Consider the following 25,947-nt stretch of genomic DNA (forward strand, 5'->3'; position numbering starts at 1 on the left):
CGCAGCGCCTGCGCGGAGGCTGGGCGTAGGCCTGGGCCTGGGCGGAGCGCCTCGGGGAGGCGGGGCCTGGGCGTGAGCGGAGCGCCTCTGGGAGGCGGGGCCTGGGCGTGAGCGCCCGACTGAAAAGGGCCTGGGCGTGGGCGGAGCGCCTCGGGGAGGCGGGGCCTGGGCGTGGGCGGAGCGCCTCGGGGAGGCGGGGCCTGGGCGTGGGCGGAGCGCCTCGGGGAGGCGGGGCCTGGGTCTGGGCGGAGCGCCTCGGGGAGGTGGGGCCTGGGCGTGGGCGGAGCTCCTGGGGAGGCGGGGCGTGGGCGGAGCGCCTCGGGGAGGCGGGGCCTGTGCGTGGGCGGAGCTCCTGGGGAGGCGGGGCCTGGGCCTGGGCGGAGCGCCTCGGGGAGGCGGGGCCTGGGCGTGGGCGGAGCGCCTCGGGGAGGCGGGGCCTGGGCGTGGGCGGTGTTGGCGGCGACGACCAGCTTCGGCAGCCCTGACCGCGCCGACACCTGGTCCTGGAGAGCGCTGCCGGGCACTCCCGCACGCCGCCGACTGCGAGTGCTCTGCTGGGCCCTGCGGGAACCTGGAGCGGACGCCCGGAGCGCCCCTCGGGGAGGCGCGAGTCCGAGCCCTGCGCTTCTACCCGGGCCTGCTCTGGCCAGAGGGTGAGTGACCCCTGACCAGGGACCCGGGGCTTGGGAGGGACAGTTCCCTGGACCGCAGGGCCCGAGAGGTCTCTGGGATTTTAACTGGCGGGCCAGACGGTGGGCACGTGGGCTCCGTGGTTCCTTGCGCCCCAGCTGCGGACCATTTCGAAAACGTGGTGGAGCTGACCTCTCCGTGCGCGCCGCTGCGCCGCGAGCGCTTCCCAGGAGTCATCCCACCGAGTCCGCCCTCGGCCCGTATTTCACGCAGGAATCCGGGAGCCCGAGGTCAGTCTGCAAAGGGTGCGGTGATTTAGGCCAGGCACCGCCCAGGGCTGCCCTGACCCCGCGGCTGAGTCACTGCGGTTTGGCGCTGCCCTTATCCAGGACACTGTGGCAGTCTGAAAAAATCAGTGTCTTTAACCTTTAATCTCTGAAAATCTCAGCCAAACCAACATGTGAAAAGGAATATGTATTAAATAATACACACTTTTAGCCATGCTACCTATAGTTCTTTTTTTAAAAAATGGAAGTAACCTGAGTGCCCAGAAATAGGGAAATGCGCACAAAAGGGCAGGTGGGCAATGGTGTCACTACACTTGCTACACCGTGAAAAGTTGTCTAGCTGTTAGAATGTCCAGCATGGGGCCTGCACTAATGGAAAGAGGCACAGGAAGTAAAGCAAAAACATGGTAAAATACATTCAGGATGCTGATTAAGGTGAAATAATGTGTGTGTCAACAATAGCAAAGCCCATTTGGTGTTTAATAACCACAGGGCCCTTTTTCCTGTAGGCCTAGGTAAATGCATAGTTTCTAACAAAGGAGAAAAGATCCCTGCTGTGGATGGGGCGCTCAGGGAGGTGCCTGAGGCTGAAGTGCCCTGGACTGTGAGTCAGGGTCCTGGTTGGATTCTTTTCTCTGTTATTTTCAACAAGTTGCTCAGTTCTTGAGCCTCAGTTTCTTACCACAGCACTAGAAGAACTGGAGATGGAGGTTCACAAACGCAAATGCCAGGCTGGGCATGTGATGTAAAAATATGTAAACTGGGCCAAGCAAGACCACAGGGAGTGGTGAGGGTTGGGGACACTGAAGGTGCCCAACCTGCATAGAGGCCTTAAACTAAAAGCATTTGATCCAAACCAACATGTCTTTGGCCCTCAGTTTGGGAGTCTCAGGATAAGGTGTTCCTTGAGTCTGCAGAAGCACTGGCAGCATTTTTAAAAAGTAAAGCCGATCACATCACTCCCTGGCCTAAGAAACTCCTGTGGCTTTCTGTTGGGCTTAATTTAAAATCCTTGCCCATGCCCTAGGAGGGGTCAGGCCTGTCCCATCTCTCTGTTTGCATCTCCCACCACCGAACTCTTCTTTTCTCAACTATAGTCCAGCCAAACAGGCTCTCTTGCTGTTTCCTGAACCTAGGCCAGCTCCCACCTCAGGCCCGTATGGCCATTGCATCTACCTGGACACCTCTTCCTCCAGATCTTTGCATGGCTGGTTCCATGTCACCATTCACTGTCCTGCTCCAAGACACCTTCCTGGACTACCTCTAAAGTACCAAACATATCCCTGCCATTTTATCCACTAAATACTTTATTTGCTGATCACCATTATTTACCATTTTTACTATTGTGTACTGGCATCTGGAATTCTACGGTTGCTTTCTTTGCCTGTTTGTTTACTCCCCATCACCACCAGGACAGAAGTATAATACAAAGTTCCTTTCTCATCTGGCTTATTCACCACTGTAGCCTCAGCACCCAGTGCAGTGCGTGGTCACCTCCAAGGCTGGACATGGCCGAATGAAGGAATGAGCATATCTGTTAGGAATTGTGTCTCATTTACTGCTCGTATCATAATAGGGTCAATTCCAGTGGCTTTCACAAAGCCCAGGGTTTGATTTCTCATGTGAAGAAATCTGGAATTTGTCTGAAACCATTAGCCTTTCTGGAACCTGCCTGAATCTGAGCTCAATATTCACCTCCCATTCACAGTTTCACCTCAAACTTGACCTGTAACCCTCCTGGGAACCTGTTCTCAATTGTGCTTTAGATTCTTTCTTTCTTTTTTTTTTTTTTTTTTTTTTTGGCTTCAGAGCACCTGTTTTTACCTCAGACCACCACCAGCTCTGGCCTCAGGATCTCTCCGTAGTTTGTGCTCCTTAGCAGCTGCCTTCCTCCCAGGTTCATGACAGACTTTATTTACATTTGTTTATTTTTTCAAGACAGGGTCTTGCTCTGTTACTGAGGCTGGAGTGCAGTGGCATGATCATAGCTCACTGTAACCTTAACCACTTTGGTACGGCCATGAAACCTTGCCCACGGCCGGCACTCATAGTTCACACGACAGTTTGTGCTGTGCATTGACGATGGATCCGTTTTGATCTTGTGTGATGAGGAAAGCTTGTTTTACTTTATAGGCAGCTTCACTTGTAATGTAAATCAGAGTAGGTAACATATACATATATGTTGTTACTATGTTATTTTTAAATGTTTACGATTTTATTTTGATAAATGAAAAATTAGGCCAGGCCCGGTGGCTCACGCCTGTAATCCTAGCACTCTGGGAGGCTGAGGCAGGTGGATTGCTTGAGGTCAGGAGTTCAAAACCAGCCTGAGCAAGAGCGAGACCCCGTCTCTACTATAAATAGAAAGAAATTAATTAGCCAACTAAATATATAGAAAAAATTAGCCAGGCATGGTGGCGCATGCCTATAGTCCCAGCTACTCAAGAGGCTGAGGCAGGAGGTTTGCTTGAGCCCAGGAGTTTGAGGTTGCTGTGAGCTAGGCTGACGCCACGGCACTCACTCTAGCCTGGGCAACAAAGCGAGACTCTGTCTCAAAAAAAAGAAAAAGAAAAAAAATTAGAAAAGTCATATCACGGCTGTTGGCTAAAGTTGTTGTGTGTGTTCATCAGTGGCTATCGACTATAGTTGACGCTGGTACCGAAGTGGTTAAACTCCTGGGCTCAACCTCCTGCCTCAACCAAGCAGCTGGGACTACAGGTATGCACCACTACGCCCAGCTAATTTTTAAACTTTTTGTAGAGGCAGGGTCTTGCTATGTTGTCCAGGCTGGTTTCAAACTCCTGGCCTCAAGCAATCCTCTTGCCTTGGCCTCCCAAAATGCTCATGATAGACTTGAGAGAGAAGCTGATCGGGTCAGCCAGGCCATGAGCTGCCATGCTAATTGATGCTCAGGGAATCACCAGATGGGCCGTCCTACCTGGCTCACCAACTCGGCTTCTGTCGCCCCGTTCTTTTCTCTGGCTTCCACGTGCAATTGTTACATTGTTACATACATATGATGTTACATACATATGATGGCCGAAGTTCACTTTCTACAAGCTAAACCTCAAGGCAATGTCTGTCTACCAAGGCACTGCAAAGCCTCCCAGCTGAGTCGTTAACTCTGTTTTTCTTAATGCGATGAACACACCATGACTTGCCCTTTTGGCCTGTGCTGTAAGTTACAGCCATATTTCTCACTGCCTGAGGTGTTGGTGTCAGCAGCTAGCCCTGGGACAGTGGATCCTGGAAACCTGCCTCATCAGCAGGCTTTGAGGAGTGACCTCCAGGGAGCTAGACACGTGCTCGCTTTGAGCTTCCTTTCCACAATTGTGCTGCTGAGAACATCCAGAATTTCAGCCTCAGCAATGGGACAACCGTGTCTCTCACAATATATGCTCTGCACTAATAACTCTGGGAAAGTGTGGGGGCGCCTCGATGGAGCCTCGGCGGCGTCTCAGTGGCACAACAAGAAAAGAGTCCCCCCCCCCTTCGTGTGAAGTAGGGTGAGGCAATTAGCGAACAGCACACATCTGTTTATACTCATACCTCCGGTTATCTCTTGGGTTGTGAAGAAAGGCAAAAGGGAGGTGGGATGCGCAGGGATCGCGCAGAATACTAAGGAAATTAATCACTTCAAAGGTCAGCTCATGACCAGCGCGTGATTAGTTTGTGCGTTGCTAGGGCCCTTTGGGGGGGGGGATAAAAGGCACCCCGCAATTCAGGTCGGGGTCCTTGCCTGCAAGAGTGGCCACTGCGTTGGTGCTCTGGGGCTTAGACCCTGGCTAGCCAGAAAATAAACCTCCTCTTGTGTGATTGCATCCTCGATGTCTCTGCTTTTCTGTCCGGTGGGGCTGTGGAAGGTCGGTCCCTAACATTTGGGGGCTCGTCCGGGATTTGCCTTCCCCACAGACTACCGGATAGAATTCAGGGATGAGGGAGGAGTGTGAAAATCCACCCCGGACTAGCCGGGTGTGGTGTTGGGCAAGGGACGCGGAATATCCTTGCGGGACCCCGGATCAGGACGCCGGCACAGGACCTAGGCGGACGCGCTGGTGGGTCGCCGGTTGGAGCCAGGCGGAGACGTCCTCTGGCCCCGTTGGGACTCCGGAGCTGACCTTGTAGCCTAGGGCTCGGTCAGGAGGAGCTGGAGCTGACCTTGTAGCCAAGGGCTCGGTCACGTCCTCTGGCTCTGTTGGGACTCCAGAGCTGACCTTGTAGCCAAGGGCTCGGTCACGTCCTCTGGCTCTGTTGGGACTCCGGAGCTGACCTTGTAGCCTAGGGCTCGGTCAGGAGGATACCGGGGAGCAGGTCTGGACCAGGTTAGGTTGTGTGTTTACCTCACTGTCTACTTGTCTGTTGTCTGCTTTGTTTGTCGCCGGCTTTCTGTGTGTGTGTGAGTGAGTGTGACATCTCTCGTTGGCTTGTTGGAGTCTCTGGGTTCTGTGGTTTCAGCCCGAGAACCCATCAGGGTTGCATGGGTTTTCGGGCTAGGGCCATGGAATCAGGGGACCCACGAAAAGATCTGCAGGGGCGACTAGGACCTCCAGGTGAGTATTCCCCTGCATGGGCTGGCAGCGCACAGTGTATCTCCTGCCGCCTGTGCCAGAAGTGGCTAGTGTGGGAGGGGCACGGCCGTTACCTCCGTAGGGAGTGTGAAAGGCTAGGGATTCAGATCCTTGTCCCCAGTGCCCCAACTGCAGAATATTGGTTTGCACATCTGCCTATTATCGACTAGCCATGGGACAGGCTCTAACAACACCATTGTCCATCCTGGTGAGCCATTTTAAAGATGTCAGGGCAAGGGCACACAACCTGTCCTTGGAGGTCAAGAAGGGAAAGTTTGTTACCCTTTGTAAGGCCGAGTGGCCCACGTTTGGAGTGGGGTGGCCCAGGGAGGGCTCGTTTGATGCCTCCTTGATCGAAAAGGTAAAAGGGGTGGTATTTGGCCACCACGGCCACCCTGATCAGATCCCCTATATCGTGGTCTGGCAAGACTTGGTTCTAGACCCGCCACCCTGGCTGAAGGCCCTCCTACCTGCCCCGAGGGGAAAGGCGCGAGTTCTGGTAGTTAAAGAGGCCAGAAAGGAGAGGGCACGCGGTCCGTTGGGACGCCAGTGTTGCCGGATGCCAATCTCTGAGAATCTGAGAGACCTAATTAATCTTTTAGACTCTGTTCTTTTTACTCATCAGCCCACCTGGGATGATTGCCAGCAGTTGCTTAAGGTGCTCTTCACAATGGAGGAAAGAGAAAGGATTCAGGGGGAGGCACGGAAGCTGGTTTCGGGGAGGACGGCAGACCTACTACAAACCCACAAACCATCGACCGAACTTTTCCCCTTGAACGGCCGCTTTGGGACTACAATGAGGCTGAAGGTAGGGAGCGTCTCCGGGTCTACCGCCAGACTCTGATGGCCGGTCTCCGTATGGCGGCGCGAAAGCCGACCAATTTGGCCAAGGTAGGAGATGTTCGTCAGGGGCCAGAGGAGAGCCCGGCAGCATACTTAGGATCATGGAGGCCTTCCGGCAGTACACCCCATAGATCCCACTATGAAAGAGAGTAAGGCAGCTGTTATGATAGCGTTTATCAATCAGGCGGCCCCCGACATTAGGCGCAAGGTGCAGAGAATAGATAGATTGGGCAAAAAGACTCTGCAGGACCTGTTAAAAGTGGCAGAGAAGGTCTATAACAATAGAGAGACGCCAGAAGAGAGGTTAGAGAGGATCAGGATAGAAGATAGGAAATTCCAAGCTAGGGAAGCACGGAAAGCAAACAGAGAGATGGCTGAAATCTTACTAGCCGCCACAAGAGGGGGGCAGATAGGGTCAGAGGATAGGGAAAGGCCCCGGTGAGAAAGGCTAGGCAAAGATCAATGTGCCAATTGCAAAGAGCATGGACATTGGGCCTGAGAGTGCCCCAAAAGAAAGGGGGGTAAAGACTTAGAGGTCCTAAAAAAAGTCATGGTTGCAGGACAGGTGATAGACTAATAGGGAAGATGGGGTTCGGTCCCCCTCCCCAAACCTAGGATAACTTTGCAAGTGGAGGGGAACCCAGTCAGCTTCCTCATAGATACAGGAGCAGAACATTTGGTACTAACGGAAGACACAGGAAAATTGTCCAGTAAGACAAGTTGGGTGCAGGGGGCAACAGGAGCCAAACTATATCGATGGACCACATGGCAGAGATTGGATTTGGGTTCAAGATAAACTCGCCTACCCTGTTCAACAAGGCCCTCCATGATGACCTTGGGTTTGCGGAAAAGGCTGATCTCTGTATAAAGGGCGTAAGGCGGGGCGAGCATGAGAGTGGACTGTGCAAATAAATGGAAGATGCTTTTCAGGCCCTGAGGGCAGCCATGCTGGAAGTCCCGGCCCTAGCACTCCCTGATCCTACAAAAGAGTTTCACCTGTTCATAGACGAAAAGAGGGGAATACCCAAGGGGGTACTCACACAGGCCCTGGGACCCTGGAAGAGACTGGTGGTGTACTTGTCAAAAAAACTAGATCTGGTGGCGGCAGGGTGGCCAGTGTGCTTGCGAATCATCGCAGCCACGGCCCTGTTGGTCAAAGACGCTGATAAGCTCACCCTAGGGCAGCGGCTGCAGATCACCACCCCGCACGCCATAGAGGGGGTTCTGAAGCAGCCACCGGGACGGTGGATCCCAAATGCGAGGCTGACTCATTACCAAGGGCTTTTGCTGGACGCACCCCACATCGAGTTCTGGGCCCCTGCTGCCTTGAATCCGGCTACGCTTCTGCCAACCCCCGCTGCAGCCGCACCTAAACGTGATTGCCTTGAGATCCTAGCCGAGACCCAGACGACCCGTAGAGACTTAAAGGATCGCCCCCTTCCAGGTAGCGACCTGACCTGGTTCACGGACGAAAGCAGTTTCATCCAGGACGGACGCAGGTACACAGGGGCGGCCATAGTAGACGACCAAGGTAAACTTGTCTGGGCAGCACGCTTTCCGCAAGGGACATCTGCTCAGAAGGCAGAACTAATAGCACTGACAGAGGCTCTTAGCCGGGCCTGAGGAAAAAGGCTGACGGTGTACACTGACAGCCGCTATGCCTTTGGGACTGTGCACATACATGGGGCCCTCTACAGGGAAAGGGGCTTCATCACGGCAGAGGGAAAGGAAATTAAGCACATGCCTGAAATACTCCACCTACTAGAGGCTGTTTTGCTGCCAAAGGCAGTGGCGGTAGTCCATACCCCGGGACACCAGAGCAGGGATTCCGTGGAAGCACGGGGCAATCGGAGAGCGGACGCTGAAGCTAAGAAGGCTGCAGAAGACACTCCGCAGCCAAACATCCTGCACCTTAGCCTGCCACCCCCAGGCATGGGACGGTTGCCTCCTCTGCTGGACTATTCCAGTGTAGATGAGGTCTGGGCCCCAGAGCAGCTATGTGAAGATGGCTGGTTGCGGGACGAAGGGCATCGCCTAATAGTGCCAGAACTCTTAAGACGCCACCTGTTAGAGCACCTGCATCAGACCACACATCTAGGGAAGAGAAAGATGCTGCAACTGCTGGACACTGCTCAACTAAGGTTCAAGTCACAAGGACGGGTTCCAGATGACATCATCAAAAGTTGCCGAGCCTGTCAGGTCATGCAGCCGGGGAGGACCAGAGGGACCCACGCAGGTACGAGGGAAGGGGGAAGCAGCCAGGACTATTTTGGAAAGTGGATTTCACAGAGGTCAAGCCTAGAAAATACGGGTACCGATATTTACTGGTCATGGTAGATACGTTTTCCAGATGGGTAGAAGCCTTCCCTACGAAAGGAGAAACAGCTTTGACAGTAGCTAAGAAAATATTGAAAAAAATAGTCCCCAGGTATGGACTGCCGGAAGAGATAAAATCAAATAATTGGCCTGCGTTTATCTGTCAGGTTAGTCAAGGGCTGGCCCAGGCTATGGGGATAGATTGGAAATTACATTGTGCATATAATCCCCAGAGCTCTGGGCAGGTAGAGCTAATAAATAGAACAATAAAGGAGACCCTGACTAAATTGGCCCTGGAGACTGGCAGAGACTGAGTGACCCTCCTTCCCTTCGCCCTGTTCCCAGCCCGGAACACCCCTTATCACTTGGGTTTAATCCCTTTTGAAATCATGTATGGCACACCCCCTCCTGTAGTTCCTAGGATGAGCCCTGAGGCTCTTCTGGGACATCCCAAAGAAGTGTTACAAGCGGTGCAGGCTCTGCAACGTGTCCACAGTCAAGTATGGCCGGGCCTCCGTGCTATCTACCAGCCTGAGGAGGAGGGTGCCGGACACCGTTTCACCCACACCAGCCGGGGGACTGGGTGTGGGTGAAACGGCATAACAACAGAACCCTCGAAACCGAGGTGGAAGGGCCCCTATCAAATTATTCTTGTTACCCCCACTGCTCTTAAGGTTGATAGAATAGTAGCGACCTGGATACACCGCTCCCACGTGAGACTTGCTAATAAAAAAAGACCAGGAGCGGTGCCAGGACCAGTATAAAAAGCAACTGCAGACCCGAAGAATCCTCTGAAGACCAGACTGACCCGAGTGGCAGTGACAGCCCAGGACCGCTGACACAGACTTGGACTGGGGTTGTGGCATCTAAAGATTGACTGGGTGACAAACATGGATGGGTCGCGGTGGGGGGTTGGTTATTGTGTTTTAGGGATGTTGTGTTTTTGGTCCAATGTTTTTGGGATAGAGACCTACAGCTGTACTTACTGCCCCAAACCCCCACCAACCCCATAACCTTACATGGGTCTAAAGATTACTGTATAATGGTGTTAGTGTTCCCAAAAATAATATACCACACTGAGGAGATAATGTATGAGGGCATAGTAGGGCGAAGAGTCACCAACCTAATTTTTGAAAAAAAAAGAGAGCCCTTCACAGCCATAACCCTGGCTACTCTTTTTGGCTTAGGGACAATAGGAGCAGGAACTAGTATTTCTTCTCTGGCAATGCAGCAAAGAGGGTTTAATACTCTGAGGGCAGCTGTTGATAAAGATATTGCAAGGATAGAAGATTCAATTTCACACTTAGAAAAGTCTTTAACCTCCCTCTCGAAAGTAGTTTTGCAAAACCGGAGAGGGTTAGACTTGGTGTTCCTGCAACAGGGAGGGCTATGTGCGGCCCTCCGGGAGGAATGCTGTTTCTATGCCGACCACACAGGAGTGGTAAGAGAGTCCATGGCCAAAGTAAGAAAAGGGCTTGCTCGTCGCAAACGAGAATACGAAGAACAAACAGGTTGGTTTGAGTCCTGGTTCAATAGTTCCCCCTGGCTGACTACCCTGATTTCCGCGCTTGTAGGACCACTGGTGATCTTACTCTTAGCCCTGACATTTGGGCCCTGCATATTAAACAAACTCATAAGATTTGTAAGAGACAGGGTCAGTGCTGTTCAGCTTCTGGTGCTGCAACAGCAATATCAAAGACTCGGGACAAATAATGCAGACCCAGAACTTATACATTACCCAGAAGACGAGCAAGAGTGCTCGTCGGCGATGTAAAGGAAAGGGGGAAATGTGGGGGCGCCTCGATGGAGCCTCGGCGGCGTCTCAGTGGCACAACAAGAAAAGAGTCCCCCCCCCCTTCGTGTGAAGTAGGGTGAGGCAATTAGCGAACAGCACACATCTGTTTATACTCATACCTCCGGTTATCTCTTGGGTTGTGAAGAAAGGCAAAAGGGAGGTGGGATGCGCAGGGATCGCGCAGAATACTAAGGAAATTAATCACTTCAAAGGTCAGCTCATGACCAGCGTGTGATTAGTTTGTGCGTTGCTAGGGCCCTTTGGGGGGGGGATAAAAGGCACCCCGCAATTCAGGTCGGGGTCCTTGCCTGCAAGAGTGGCCACTGCGTTGGTGCTCTGGGGCTTAGACCCTGGCTAGCCAGAAAATAAACCTCCTCTTGTGTGATTGCATCCTCGATGTCTCTGCTTTTCTGTCCGGTGGGGCTGTGGAAGGTCGGTCCCTAACAAAAGCAGGGGTAGCACAGGTCCCTGGACTTACAAGAGGTAGCAAATGTCTGAAATCCAAAGGCCATATCCTCGATCAGGTGAACTCTTCTGTTTTAATGACATAGTATTTTTCGTTGTGATTTATATTGCAACTTTTTGTTTCAAACAATACCATCTGTCATCATACGCTTTCTTTTTTCTTTCCTTCCTCACTGCCCAGCTTTAGGTTCACCATTGTGTTGCTGTTGTCAGAATAGAAACCCCCTGAACTTTGAATGAATGAATGTGACCTCTCCCACATTCACCTGTGCTCTGATGTAGCAAGTTCATGACACAGGGCTTGAACACACTGAAGTGCTTGGACACAAAACATGTACCTTGAGGGCTTATGTAGTTCCAAAGAGACAGTCCATGACCCTCCCCACAGATTAAAAGCCACTGCAGATGTTCCTGCATGAAAGAAACCAAAGCAAAAATATCTGGAGGTTGGTATTCCAGAACCATCTTGCTTCTCCAGTAAGGCATCAGGAACCCAGGTTCCCTTTGTATTTCTGCTCCCTATCCTCCGTGTATAGCCTCTGTTCCCAGGATGACTGACTGTGCCTTCGTATACCGTAGTCCAGCTAGGAGGAAGGCCAGTGACAAGGGCCAAAATGGCACCTCCCCTCACCCTCCAGCTGAGTTAGCTCCTTAAGGACATTTTCTAGATGCCCTACCTAATGACTTCTGCTCACACCTCACTGGCCACCACTGACTGCAAGGGAGGCTGGGGAAATGTGGTCTTCACCAGGGCACGTTGGCTCCTTGAATGAATTCCGGCTCTGTTCCTGAGGAACGAGGAGGGATGCTGGGTAGCCAGAGCGGCAGTCAATAGTCAGGTGAATGGGGAAGGACTTTAACTCACCTTTGGGATGTAAGGGTGTTTGGAGCAACCAGAGCTGTCTGCTCCCTCTTAGCGGTGACAGCACCCCACTCTGTAAGTCCCAGGCCTGCCCCCCAACTTAGCTCCCCAGCCAGGATGGTGGAAGCCTCTTTTCCTTTTGTACACAGGGCACCCACCTGGTGGAGCCCACTGCTCTGCAGCCCTCGCTGCTTGGCAGTGTTCTACAGACCCAGCCCTGCACTGTGCGTCTGGACAGTTGGAGGTAGGAGCAGGCTGGGCTCCAGGATCCCGCTGTAGCATGGGATAAGCTCAACTTCTGCATCTCTCTGTTCTTTTTGTATCCCATAAAGATGCACTGATATGGTAGACTTGTCGGACACAGTGTGCAGCATGCAGTGTCTTCACACCAGCCCCAGTCACATGCTCTGAGTTGTTTGGGTTTTTCCCCAATTTTTTTATTGTGGTTAAATACACCTAACATAAAATTTTACCATCTTAACCATTTTTAAGTTTGTAGTTTAGTGGCATAAGTGCATTCATAATGGCAATCATCACCACCATCCATCTCCATAACTATTTTCATCTTGCTAAACTGAAACTTTGTATCCATTAAACACTAACTTTTCACTCCACCCACACACACTCCCAAGCCCCGGAAACCCTCATCCTGCTTTCTGTCTCTATGAATTTGACTCCTCTAGGAACCTGGTATACATGGAATCACACGGTATTTATCTTTCTGTGTCTGGCTTATTTCACTGAGCAAGATGCCCTCAGGCGCGTACATGTTGTCCCCTGTGTCAGAATTTCCTTCCTTTTTAAGGAGTAATGATACTCCATTGTGTGGATGGACCGCATTTTGCTCATCCTTTCATGTATTGATGGACTTGGGTTGCTTCACATTTTGGCTGCTGTGAAGAATGCTGCTGTGAATGTGAGCGAACACACGGTTCTTTGAGACTCTGCTCTCGATTCTTTTGAGTTCATACTTGGAAGTGGAATTGCTGGATTGTATGGTAACTCTCATTTTAATTTTTTGAGGCTCCTCCGTATTGTTTTTATAGTGGATGCACCGTTTCACATCTTCCCCAACTGTGCACAAGCGCTCCAATCCTCCACATTCTCATCAACAGTGTTATTTTCTGTTTTTTTGAGAGTGACCATTCTAATGGGTACAGGGTGGTATCTCATTGTAGTTTTGATTTGCATTTCTATAATGATTAGTGATGTCAATCATCTCTTAACATGCTTGTTGGTCATTTGTATATCTTCTTTGGAGAAATGTCTATTCAGTTCCTTTGACCTTTTTAAAATTGAGTTGTTTGGTTTTTGGTGTTGAGTTTTATCTGAGCTATTTTTTCAGCAACCAGAATAGGTTTGTTAGAAATATCTAGTCTCTCTCAGAAGGAAGCCAGTTATTTCAGAGATGGCTACGGGGGGGTGACAACACAGCCTTTGAGGCCCCCAAGGGGAAACTCACATTTTCCCAGAGCCCTGTTGTGTGCCCGCCACCACACATCCGGACCGTCTCTTTCCATCAGAGCCATGCTGTGACTCTGTTGAGGAGGAGGCTGAGGCGAAGGCACGCGCTGCAGGGCCACAGTTACAGATGGCAGAGCTGGAGCCTACACCAAGCCCATCTGACAACGAGGTGTCCACTGGCCTACACTGCCTCCCTGGAGGAACTTCTGACACCTCCGGCGGGAAACCAGGTCGAAACCAACTCCCCTTATTTCAGGTGACGAAGAGGCCTAGCAACACCCACTCCCATCCGCTCGTGTCTCCAACACTACTGAGGCATCCAGGCAGCTCGGGCAGGGAGGCAGCTCGCACCTCGAGCCTCCTCTGCCCGGCTCCACTTGCCATCTGAAGGGGACGCTTAAGGGATGCAGGAAGGCCAAGGAGGTACAGCTCCTGCTTCCTACCCGGCTTGTTTCCCAGGTCCTCTTCTCCATGGCTGCCTTCACAGAAGGTTCTGAGTTCCCTCAAACAAATAAAGGAGTGGTTTTGACATCCTGCATGGTTTGTGCTCTGAGGCCTCAGTCTCCGGAGGATTCCTTGCCTATCTTGAGATGCCTTTTCACTGATGCATCTGCATGTCCTCCAGGAACCTGCGGTGGGGCCGAGCCATGGCACAGCCACCTCCCTGGGTTCCTTTTCTCTTCCAGATTGTTGGGTTCTTGAGGAGAGTGACCGCAGCTGGAAGCCCGGGCCACCCACTCAGTCAGAGAGGAAGGATCCGCAGTACCACAGCATGGCAGGTGACCAGTGGTCATGGGGGACGCAGACTTTTCATGATAAATTGAAAAAATCCAATTTATAAAAAATTGTTATAAACTGTTACAAAAAATCCAAACCACATGGAAGTATATAAACCTGTTTTATTACATGGGCCACTATCTGGAATTTTTCTCACTTGTTTTGTTGTCCATTTCATCCCCTCCAGAATGTAAGTTCCTCAAATGTGGAGCCTTCCTGTCCTGTCTTCTCTCTGTCTCTTGTCCCTGAAATCACCCTTGGGACATGCTGCCCCAAAGTAGTTGTTGATTGGATGACCCCCCCTTGGTCAAAAACTTGGTGTGGTTCCTTCTTTACTCTTGTGATTGCTTATAATGCGCACACGCACGCACACACGCACACACACAATTTTGCAACTTCATTTTTCTCATTCAGCAATATAACATGGAAATCCTTTCATTATCGAACACACAGATTTACCTTATTCTATATATTATAGTGTAGATTAGGATTTTTGACCTTGGCACTGTTGACATCATGAGCCAGATAATCCTTCATCATGGGATCGGGCCTACGCACTGTGAGACATTTAGCGGTGCCCCTCGCCTCTGCCCATCAGATGCTAGTAGCACTCCTCCCACACCAGTTGTGACAACCAAAACTGTCACCAGATGTTGAGAAATGTCCCCTGACAGGCAACACTGTCCCCAGTTGAGAAACTTTATGGGTATTTCATTTGTATCCATTTTCCTGTTAAGCCCCAAAGTAGAGTTGCTTTGTAACTTAGGAGTCTGAGAAAGCAAAATCGAAATGTTAACTATTAACCTAACTCCTGGAATTCAACCTTTACACTCGGCTGAATGCCCTGGAAACTGTTTGCTTCAAACATGTGTATTTTCTCTTTAAGGTCCTAGACTGAAAATTTTAAATCAAGAGTTTAACATCCTCTTAGATGTTACCAGGTAAATTTCATTAAGCAAATCACCAAGCTGCCTCCAGGAAAAAATCAGTACATGATCTCACAGACTCTTCTGAACGAGGAAAACTCTGCTTCCAGGGCTCCCAGTGCTGGTGACACGGCCAGTGCCTGCACTTGTCATCTGCCTCTACGCTGAAAGACGCACCCGCGGAAGCCCTGCCTTCCCGTGGGAGCCAGGGCTTCCATTCTTCTGGCTTTGTTTAAGTGTCAGATTGTGATGGATGTGGAGGAGGCAGAAACAGACTGGGCCAGACCGAAAGCTGATGCCTGCCACTGTAGGGTTGCATAGAAGATTAGTTCCAGCAGCTTTTTAATTTTGATGTTAGGATGCAGGCCTAACCCTTTTCACAGGGGATAAACAAATTAGATCAGTCTTTTGAAGAATTTAGTGGTGGTATTTTTGAGGAGACATAATTTGGTCCATTGTATTTTCATGTGTTAGTAAAGCCAAGTAATGTTGAGCTGGGGTATAACGGGATAAAAAGTCCATTGCTTTAAAACTGTCACTCATTGGTATTTCTTTGCTTCAACCACCATAATGCACTGAGACATTTAATTTTCATCTTAGTCTTCATTGAATTTTGACATAGACAAGTTGCTCTTCAAGGGGAACTGTTTCTTCTGTACATGCAGGTAAGAAAGTGCTCATCGTCTATGCACACCAAGAGCCCCGGTCCTTCAACGGCACCTTAAAGAACGTGGCCGTGGACGAGCTGCGCAGGCAGGGCTGCGTGGTCGCGGTGTCCGACCTGTATGCCATGGACTTCGAGCCGAGGGCCACGAGGAACGACATCACTGGTGAGTCACGGGTCAGCTCTATTGTTTTTTTTTTTAACTTTCTTCTTTGTGTTTTTTAATTAAAAACATGTTGACTTCTGATTCCAAAAGGGCAGCTAAAAGCAAGCTGGTTTCACTCCCCTTACCCCCACAGAAAGCCAAAAAAAAAAAAAAATATATATATATATATAGCACTGAGATTATCCCCAGCAATATACCAGATGAGCAATATCCCATCTCATCAAATATGAGGATGAGATGGCTCCCAGGGCCACAGAGAGGTGAAAAACTCCAAGCAGATGGTAAGAGAATTGGACTTTCATATCTGTGACACCCTGTTCCCAATATGCCCAGCACCAAGCACGTGGAAATTTTCCCTTCCAACTCACGGTTTCTGCATTGGAAAATGTGAGATCTAGGTGGACAACTAGCTTCCCCATTATCTTGGGTTCCCTCAAAGGAGGCCTGTCCCTGCCTCACCCCACAGGAAGCACTGGGAGTGCTTGAAGGGACAACTATTCCTGAAAACAGCCAGAAACAAGCGGGGAGGCAGGACCGCCACGCCCAGCCCTGGAGACTGCTCTGTACCTTGGCCAAAGGAGACGCCAAATCAGAGTGGTTGTTCAGCACCACGCTGGAGGAGGTTCGTTCCATAGGTCCCTTGGGTGGGAACCCCTAGCCCGCCTTCCCGCACTCCAGGATAGCCCCTTTGGGACTTCCCCATTTGAGACAGGGCGGTCATTTAGACCATTTACTCGAGCTGAGGCAAAGTTGGGCTTAAGGTACCATCTAGTGCTGAAAAGGAGGCAGCAACCTAGTGGGGGGAAGAAAAGAAATTCAATAGGTAAATGACAAAGAATCTCTAGCAAACACATGCAATAAAAACCAAAATAAGCCAGACAGGGAAGACCGAAATAAATAAATAAATAATCATTTAATGCAAAGACATGGCCACATATCCACAAAAACAATAGCTAATAGGGATCCATGACCTTCCCAAACACAACGCAACACAACCAGCAACTGACCCTATGGCAGTACTCTGCCAAAAATCCAAAAGAGTAGTTTTAAGGAAACCCAGTGATTTCCAAGATAACCCAGAAAAGCAATTCAGAAATTGTCAGACACATTTAACAGAGATTGCAATAATAAAAAACACTCAACAAATCTTGGTACTGAGAAATTCTTTAAATGAACTGAAAAATTCATTTAGAGCCTCTCAACAGCAGAATGAATCAAAATCAATGAAACAAAAAGTTGGCTTTTGAAAAGATAAACAAAAGTGACAAACCTTTAGCAAGACTAAGAAAAAAAGACAGAAGAAAATTATACAGGAAAAAGGAGACATAACAACTGAGACCAGGGAAATACAAAGAATCACTGGAGACTATTCTGAACCAACTATATGCCAACAAATTGGAAAATCAGGGGATTCTTCATTTTCTGTCTGCTTTTTACAAAAATGGTAGCATGTTATACTCATTGTTTTTCACATTGCTTTCCTTTTTACCTCTGCAAAGTCTTCCCTTGTATGGCTGTGTTGTCATAGTTTGAGTAGCCCCTACTAAAGTATGTTTTAAGGTGTTTCTGATCTTTTGCTGATACAAACAAGGCTACAATAGATAATCATGGCCATATGTGTTTTCCTATGCATACAGGTACATCTAGAAATGGAATTGCTGGTCAAAGGAAATGTGTGTTTTTAATTTCCATAGGCAGTATCAAGTTGCTTTCCATGAATGTCGTGCCAGTTACACTCCCACCAGCAATGTCTGTGCATGCTCGTTGCTCACGTCACCAATACCATTACCACTTTTTTACCAGTTGCTGGTCTGGCAAGTGAATAATGGTCTCTGGTATAGTTCTCATTGATCTTTTCTCATTATAAGTGAGGTTTAGTATTGCAGTATTTTATGTTATATTGATTAATATTAATATTTTAATGTATTAAATATTTTATTTCCTGTGAAATAGCTTTTCTTATCTCTTATTCACTTTTCTATTAGACTTGGTCTTTTTCAGATCGATTTTAAAGAGCTTTTTATATATTTAAAAATTAGCCTGTAGTGTGGGATATGAATTGTAAATACTTTTTATTTAAATTGCTTGTTTTTAAAAAAATTTTGACTTTACTTATTATGCTTTTTTTCCATGTAGGGTTTTATTGACTTTGTTGACTTTTGATCCATCTTTTATTCTATGATCATTGGATTTTATGTCATATTTCTATAAACTCTAAGATTATATTTTTAAAAGTTTTATAGTTTCTCCTAGTATTTGATCAGGGTCTACTTTTTAAATTTAAATATCTCGTCATTTCAAATTTATTTTGGTGTATGATGTGAGGTATGGGTCCAGTTTTCTCTAAGTACCTACTCAGTAGTGCTCAATCTGTGGCCGTCCTAGGCTCTTTCTCTTTCCCAGGCCTGCCCCAGGGTGCGGCTCCTGGTTGGGTTGAAGAAGTGTGTGCCGTGCTTGGAGGAGCCCAGGCGCACACAGCACTAGTGGGATGGCTGGGACGGGCTGCAGACACGCCCTGCCAGTGAGGATGCTCGGTCTCTTCCTCCCCAGGTGCTCTCTCCAATCCCGAGCTGTTCAATTACGGGGTGGAAGTCTATGAAGCCTACAAGAAGCGGTCTCTGGCCAGCGACATCACTGAGGAGCAGAAAAAGGTTCAGGAAGCTGATCTAGTGATATTTCAGGTTTGTTTTTCCAGTAATTAATATAGTAAATCAGACTCATCCTATGTACAAACTCTTTCCAAATATTGAGTGTGAGGCTCCTCCTAGAAGTGGTATCAATGTTTTTTGCACATTTGCACACTTGAGTGTTATAACCCAGTTGTAACACTTTACCTGCTTACAACACTAGTTTACCTAGTTGGGTAAAAAGATCTATGTAGCCAGTATCACTCACCCAAAATCCTGACCCCATGTAAATAGAAATGAAGGATTTATCCATTATCCCAGTGGTCAAAAAAATGTCTGGGTCCCGCTGGACCTGTTGCTTCCATTCTCCTGCAGTCCCCACCCCCAGACATGCCAATTTCCCTACACAAGTGTTTAGCAGGGTCATCCCGGCGAAATGCAACTCTTGCCTTAAATAGTTTGCTCGTTAAGAGGAAAATCTTTGGTTTCCATTCTCTCGCTGGTTGTTTCACCTTCTTGAACCCCCGCCACCCTCTGAGTATTTGTTCACAAGGAGGAGAGAACTGCCCCACAAAACAGCCTCTAGGAAGGCTGACTCCTTAAGGCCACTTCCTGCCACCCGGAGGAGGACTCGTGCAGTCATGGATGTGACCGTAAGCCTGGCAGCCATGTAAACACGTGCTCTTTGAGGGAATCGGGTTGACAGAAATCCAAGTCGAGTTAGAAAGGGGAGTTTATCATAAGGGCACTGGTCTCTTGGGTCTCCTGGACCCCAAGGACAGAGCTGTGGCTGGGATTTGGGGATAATGGCCCTGAGGCAGGAGCACCTCTGCTTTCCTCTTCACATTCCCATCTGCTTCTCCCTGCACCCTGGTCCTCTGTCTCCAGCAGCCAGCGACTGGGTTCCCCAGATCCAGAGTTTCAAAGCAAGGGATCTGATGGGCCTCTGTTCCCAGCCCTGCCTGAGGGCAGGCAGGTGGGAGAAGACCAGTGTCCTTATGGTGGGTGCAGAGCTCCTCATCTCTGTGCAAGGCAGAGGTTGTCTCGGTTCCCAAACCCTTCACAAAAGCAGCCCGTGTGTGCCGGGGAAGGGACACTTCACCCTTGCCCAGGCTTGCTTCTGTGCACCCCTTCCTGACACCAGCCCTCTCTTCACCAAGCCACCTTGAGCCACTAATCTGGCCCAAGTGCAGGATGTTCTTTCATCCTGACACACACAGGCAGACCCACAGTTTCTTAGAACTAAGTGACCATGCAGTTCATCATGCACACCTTAATAGTCACGCCAGGATGATGGGCCTGTGTCCTGAGCCACATGGTCCCAGCAGAGCTGTGGTCACTCTCTCACTGGCCTCCTGTCCCCCTGGTGTTGGCCAACCACACAAGGCCCACTTCTCCCTCCGCCACCTACTCTACTCTATAACTGGATGGCTAGAGTAAGCCAACATCTCACTTTCCTCTAATGGTCTTTCTTTTGTTCCACCTCATTTCATGTCTCTTCTCCCCTTGCCTTCCCTCTTGTTTTGATAGTTTGTCCAGAGATTTTGCATTGTAAGCTTATTTTTTTCATTCGACACTAGTAAAAATGTCATTCATCACTACTACTGCTATTAGCAGAGCCCACCACTCACCGAGCATTTATGCTCTGGGCATTCTGTTCCACGCACTATTGTGTCCTTGACTCCTCACCACAATGCTGTGAGCTACGAACTGTTAGTATCCCTATTTGCCAAATCAGGAAAAAGAGGCACAGAGAGGTCAAGTAACGTGCCAACATCACACAGCAGTAGGTTGTGGAGCTTGGATTTCATTGCCAGGTCCTGAGTTTGATTTATATTGAAATCACATGAAACGTGAGCTTCCACTTTTGGTAACTGTTGATTACCTGTGTTTATTTCCCTTCCTAGACTGTACCACTGGATATGATGTTAGGGCTTCTGTGGTACCCAGGTGGACTTGGGGAGATCTCACTGCTGGTGTGTGGAATCTGAGCATAAGGCTTTGGTTTGTGTCAAAACCGCAGCTGCTCAGCGCCTGACTCAGTCTGCCTCCCGGGTGCTAGCACCTACCCCCAGTTCACCCCAGGCTTGGGAAGGGGCACGCTGTTTCCCACACCATTCTTCTTGGTTGTCTCGGTCACAAAGACTGCTGCCCCAAAGCCAGTGTCCCGTCCCACAGAGCTCCTCACCCCTTCCTGCCTGCCTAGGGACCAGCATCAGGGGCTGTCGTGGGGCATTCAGACCCACCCAGCAGAGACCAGGACCATTGTCAATTCCACCCCACCCCCATCCACACTGTGCCTCTCAGACTGAGCGTGTGGGTCACCCTCCCCTGCCCAGCTGCCCGGGAAGAGGACAGCGGGATTCGTTCTGAGTCTGCAGATAGACTGAGTGGGGCCAGCGGCACCATGGGTTTCCCCGCGTGCCTCCCACAGTTCCCGCTGTACTGGTTCAGCGTGCCGGCCGTGCTCAAGGGCTGGATGGACAGGGTGCTCTGCCAGGGCTTTGCCTTCGACATTCCCGAGTTCTACGACGCCGGTTTTCTCAAGGTATGTGCTCTGGCATCAGGATCACTGCAGGCTGCTGGAGTTGGGGAGTGGGGGCATCTGTCAAGTTGAACTTCTAGTTTCCTTTTATTTTTTAAGCAAATATCGGTTGGGCACCTACCATGTCAAAGCACCATGTGATGCACACAGATGAGCAAAGCGTCATTCTTGAAATCATGGAGTTTTCGTCTAGTGAGAGCTACAGATACGTGGCAAAGAAGGGGCTCGGCGGGGGTTGGGCGAGAGTGGCAGTAGGCAACTTGACGTGGGCCACACAGCAGCCACCGCCAGTCCCAGATAGGGCATCTCCTCTGTGGCAAAAGCCAGCCCTGACCTCACACAAGGTCATGACCTGAGCTCCAGGTGCCTCCTGTGACACAGAATGACATGACACCCACACTGCAGGCCGAGGGGTGCGTGGAGCCCGGTAGATGCACAGCACATGTGGCTGTGAATGTCTTACTAAAAGAAATGTATTTTTTAAATTCTAAAAGCCTCAGAAAATAGGTGCATGTAAGGAAAACAGACTGAGGAACAAAGATCTGTCTGGGACCACAAATGGCGCTGCCATTGGCCCCGGGTGCCGGGCACTGCGCCCCCCCCCCCCCCCCCCGTCCTGTTCCCCTCACACATGGCATCCCTGAGACCTGCTTTCTGCCAGAAACCCGAGTGTTAGAGCTGCCACGTTTGTTTGGTCGGTTGGCTCCGACTGTCGGCCGCACCCTCCTGGGGTGCAGTTGTCACCAGAGGGCGGGCTTGCTGGAGGTGGGGTGTCCCATTTGTCCATCCCCAGAGGACAGCGACCTCACATCTTCCCTGCGGGCCACGAGAGGGCTTCGTGTGGAGTCACAGCAGCATTTCCATTCCCCGGGAGCCCACACGGACGCCTTTGCTCTCCCCTGCAGGATAAATTAGCCCTCCTGTCCCTGACCACGGGAGGCACAGCCGAGATGTACTCGAAGGCAGGAGTCAGCGGAGATTTTCGATACTTCCTGTGGCCGCTCCAGGTAGACTAGCTGCGCCTGGCTCCCTTGCCGCGTTGGCCCGGCGCACTTGTGCACGCACGTGCACACGCATGATGTACACACATGCGCGCACACGCATGATGTACACACGCTGTCAGCTCCCCGAGGGCTAAGATGAGATGTGATGTAAGCCTGATGCTCCACACCGTTTTGACGACTCCATTTTTGGGGGTACAAAAAAAATCATAGAACATTTTGTCCTTCACAATTTTGGCCAATAGGGAAGGGACATGTCATAATCATAGCCTTTGATACTGTTTGGGCAGAAGCTAAGCCAAGCCCGCTTAGCTGATGTCTGCCCCGTGGTGCAAAATGCCCCCAGGTGGCCCTGTGTGTGTCGCGGGCCCAGCGACCAGGTAGAGAGCTATCCACGTGGCTGAGGCGGTTCCTGGTGAAGGCGGTGCCTTCCTCGCACCTAGCAGGAGGCACCCAGGCCCTGCATTCTGGATGGCCTCACGCTGGCCTCTGCTGGCCATGCCGGCCCCGCAGGGCCGAGCGGTCCGTGGAGCCACCTCCCAGCCCCATCCCAGGCCTGCCCCCCTAGGTGGCGTCCCTGCTGCCCGGACCCCAGGGGTAGCCGTCTGCCAGGGGGCAGGGCAGGGCAGCCAGGCCGGGGGTCCATGAAGCCCCCTGGTGAGGGGCAGGGGTGGGGGTGCAGGCTCCAGGTCAGGGACCCTGGAAGACCCGAAACCTAAAGCGCAGCTGTTCCTGCATGCTGTTAGGAAGGGGTGTTTGTCGAGGTAGGAGGGGGACTCGAATTTGGGGATAGTGAGCTTGCTTTAAAAAGTAGGTATTGTCCCTTTTCTGTGAACGCTCTCCAGAGCCCTGCCCACGTGCCTGTCGGGATGCTGGCATTTTAAAATTTGTGTTTGTCAGCACCCTTTCTGTATCAGAGAAGTTGACCCCGGTGTCTTCTCTGAACGTTAAGGCTTTCTTGTAGGCAGTGAAGCTCGTCCTTTGCCGCCGTTGTTGCTATTAGGACTGGGACTCGTCTGCAGTTGTCTTCTAATCTACTTTGGTTTATGAAGGCTGTTGATTTCTGAATATTACTTTATTTACCCAAGCCATTTTCTGTTTTCTCCTGATGATCATAATTTTTTTAGCTGGTTTCCAGTAATAAAGTCATATGGTCTGAGAACAAAAACAGAGAGTAGCGTGTGGGCCTCTCACTCCCACCCGACCGGCAGGCTGGCGCGGGTGCAGGTTTAGAGGCAGCGGCACCGAGGGCTGAGCGCGAGACTTCTGTAAAAAGCGGTCTTCTGTGAAAGGAGAAAGCGTGTGATTCCCATCAGTGATGCCCGCCTGAAGGAGAGAGAGTTTACAGTGGTCCCTTATCCACAGGCCAGCCGACCTCTTCCATGTCATAGTGATGCTCAAATTCTTCTTGCTTTTAAAATCTTTATTTTTATTTATTATTTTTTTAAGACTGGTCAAGTGAAGCAGTGGGAGTGGAGAAGGAACAAAAGAATCTTTACATTGTTTTAATTTGCAAAAGTATGTATCATAGCAAAAAAATGAGGCAATATGAAATAGAAAAAGAGAAAGTCCCCTAATCCCCCACCTCAGAAATAATCACTTTTAACAATTATTTTTTATACCCCATGTATATTCTTACATACATAATTTTTATTATGTTTATTATCCTTTTACATAAATTTTGCACCAAAAATACTGCTTAAAATTTGTTGCTGTTTTCATTTGACAAATATCATTTCGTTTCATTTGAATAACTTTCCATGGTGGCACATTATAACTAGAATAACCTCATTTTAGAGTAATCCAGAGTATGAATGTACCATAATTTGCCCAGTCATTCAAAACCGTGACGTTTAGTGTCCGATTCAGTAGCAACAATTGCAGGTCAATCTCAATTATAAGAATAGAATTTGGAAGCCAGGTATGTGGCATGTCCCTGTAGTCCCAGCTACGCAGGAGGCCGAGGTGAGAGGATCACTTGAGCCCAGGAGATCAAGTCCAACCTGGGCAACATAGGTAGACCCATATCTTAAAAAAAACAAAAAAGGAATAGAATTTTGAAATTCCAGCTACCCCAAGTTCTGCACCTTACTCATGAAGCCCCATGTCCTAAGGTCATAGGGAAGTTCCATTTTCAGTTACCTTGTAGCTTTAATCATCTAACCAAAGGGTGTGTAAAAGGTGCAGTTTCTAATCATTTCCTTTCTTTCCCGTGGCCATAGCATGGTGCGTTGCACTTCTGTGGATTTAAAGTCCTTGCCGCTCAGATCAGTTTTGCTCCTGAGATCGCATCAGAAGAAGAAAGAAAGGGGATGGTGGCTGCGTGGGCCCAGAGGCTGAAGACCATCTGGAAGGAAGAGCCCATCTCCTGCACGCCCCCATGGTACTTTGGGCAGTAAGTCTATGCCATGTGCTCATCATGTGAGCAACACACTAGGAGCATAGACAAAGGGAAATGCTGTCATGGAATAAAGTCACAATATAGCAAACTGGAAACATGTAATGAAGTATATGAAAGAGTCTCTTGAGAGTTTTGTATGGCCAGATCAAACATTTCAATAATCAGTTTATTATATTGAATTCTATTCTGACCACTATTCATGCAGTTTTTCTTTACTTTAATATTTGTCTAATATCTGTCCATATTCCTATGTTCAAGCTTCATGGATAATTTATTTTCAGACAGTCCTACCACACTAGTCCAAGATAAGCCTTCGCTTGCCTGGCTTGTTGCATGGACCCCCTAAGTAATCACCCTCATCCACTTTTCCCCACATCCCATTTTCTGCAAAATTCTTAACATAAGCTTTAAGCACATATACACCACACATATGTACATGTACACAGGAATATACATACACACCACATGTGCTACATACACAGACACCACACATACATGTACATGCACACACATCCATACACACCTATACCCATACATACACACATCCATACACACACACCCATACACATCTGTACACACACATCCATACACACACCAATACACATCTATACACCCACACCCATATACACACAATACACATCTATACATACACATCCATACACACACACATCTGCTCATGCTGCCCTTGAGGCTTATTAATTTCTCCAAGGTTTCTCCTGGCTCCTAGGAAATGCCCAGAATCCTTGCGCTGGTCCATCAGGTGCGGCATGTGGCCCTGCCTTCTCTGTGGGCTCTTCCGGCTTCTGCCCTCAGAGTCCGTGCTCGGCGGTGCCTGACTTCTTCCCGCCCACACCATTCTGGTGCAGGCTGGGCCAAGGCCGCCCCTCAGGCAGGCCGTTTTGTTACCACCTCACCCTTCCCACATGCTCCTCCAAGCCACGTGGTTAAGGAAGCCTCCCCTACCCCTTGGACTAGTGTGGAGCCCGTGCCCTACACCCTGCCTTTCTCCTGATTTTAGCAAAATCTGTGGCTGCGGCAGGAGGATCACTGGAGGCCCGGGTTGGAGGCTGCAGGGCGCCGTGAGTGCGCCTGTGAAGAGCCACTGCACCCCTGCCTGGGCGACAGAGTGAGACCTCGCCTCACAAAATCTCTGGAGTTTTATTTCTACAAGAAATACATGAGGACGTTCTCGCAGCCACTTCAAACACTAGGGTGATCGGGCAAGGGCAGGTCCCCCCAACCGACTGGGCTCCGTGAGAGCAGAGGGGACGCAGGCGAGGCAGCGCAGACACAAGGGCCGCGCCCTCCTGCCCGGCCCTGGGCAGCAGGCGGCAGGGGCTGGCTGGGCGTGCGCTTCACGAGCCGCGTGGACTTCTGACCGCCTGGACCTTTCCAGGGTTTTCTTCATTGCTCTCTGGTTTCTCTTCCGGTCCTGTGCTTGCAGAAACCAGCCTGGCTCTTGATCGGGATCGTAGGTTTGGGAGGCCAGGTGGGGCCAGGCAGCCTGGGAGAAATGCCCTGGACAGGCTCTCCCTTCTCCTCCCTGATGACCCCTGCTCCTCCCTGGCTCTGCCGGCGCGGCCAGCCTGCGCCCTCTGGAGCCTCATCCC

The 25,947-nt window shown here is 50.0% G+C and overlaps 1 protein-coding gene across 5 annotated transcripts; it reads left to right on the top strand.

Moving 5' to 3' along the window:
• Positions 1-406: 406 nt before the first annotated feature.
• On the top strand, positions 407-24,432 carry NQO2 (N-ribosyldihydronicotinamide:quinone dehydrogenase 2). 5 transcript variants are annotated; one of them, XM_012768435.3, is made up of 8 exons: positions 407-653; positions 13,290-13,460; positions 13,917-14,009; positions 15,599-15,763; positions 18,314-18,444; positions 20,825-20,938; positions 21,841-21,942; positions 24,159-24,432. In XM_012768435.3, exons 2-8 carry the CDS (start codon positions 13,358-13,360, stop codon positions 24,333-24,335), a joined length of 885 nt encoding a protein of 294 aa, XP_012623889.2. In that variant the 5' UTR covers positions 407-653; positions 13,290-13,357; the 3' UTR covers positions 24,336-24,432. The 5 variants fall into 5 exon arrangements, with proteins under 5 accessions (XP_012623889.2, XP_012623884.2, XP_012623883.1 ...); XM_012768429.3 differs by lacking the exon at positions 13,290-13,460 and adding an exon at positions 13,487-13,653 and having other exon boundaries at positions 535-653; XM_012768430.2 differs by lacking the exon at positions 20,825-20,938 and having other exon boundaries at positions 524-653.
• The last annotated feature ends 1,515 nt before the right edge of the window (positions 24,433-25,947 follow it).

The sequence above is a fragment of the Microcebus murinus genome, chromosome 15 (genome assembly GCF_040939455.1).
Source record: "Microcebus murinus isolate Inina chromosome 15, M.murinus_Inina_mat1.0, whole genome shotgun sequence".
In the NCBI taxonomy this organism is placed as follows: Eukaryota; Metazoa; Chordata; class Mammalia; order Primates; family Cheirogaleidae; genus Microcebus; species Microcebus murinus.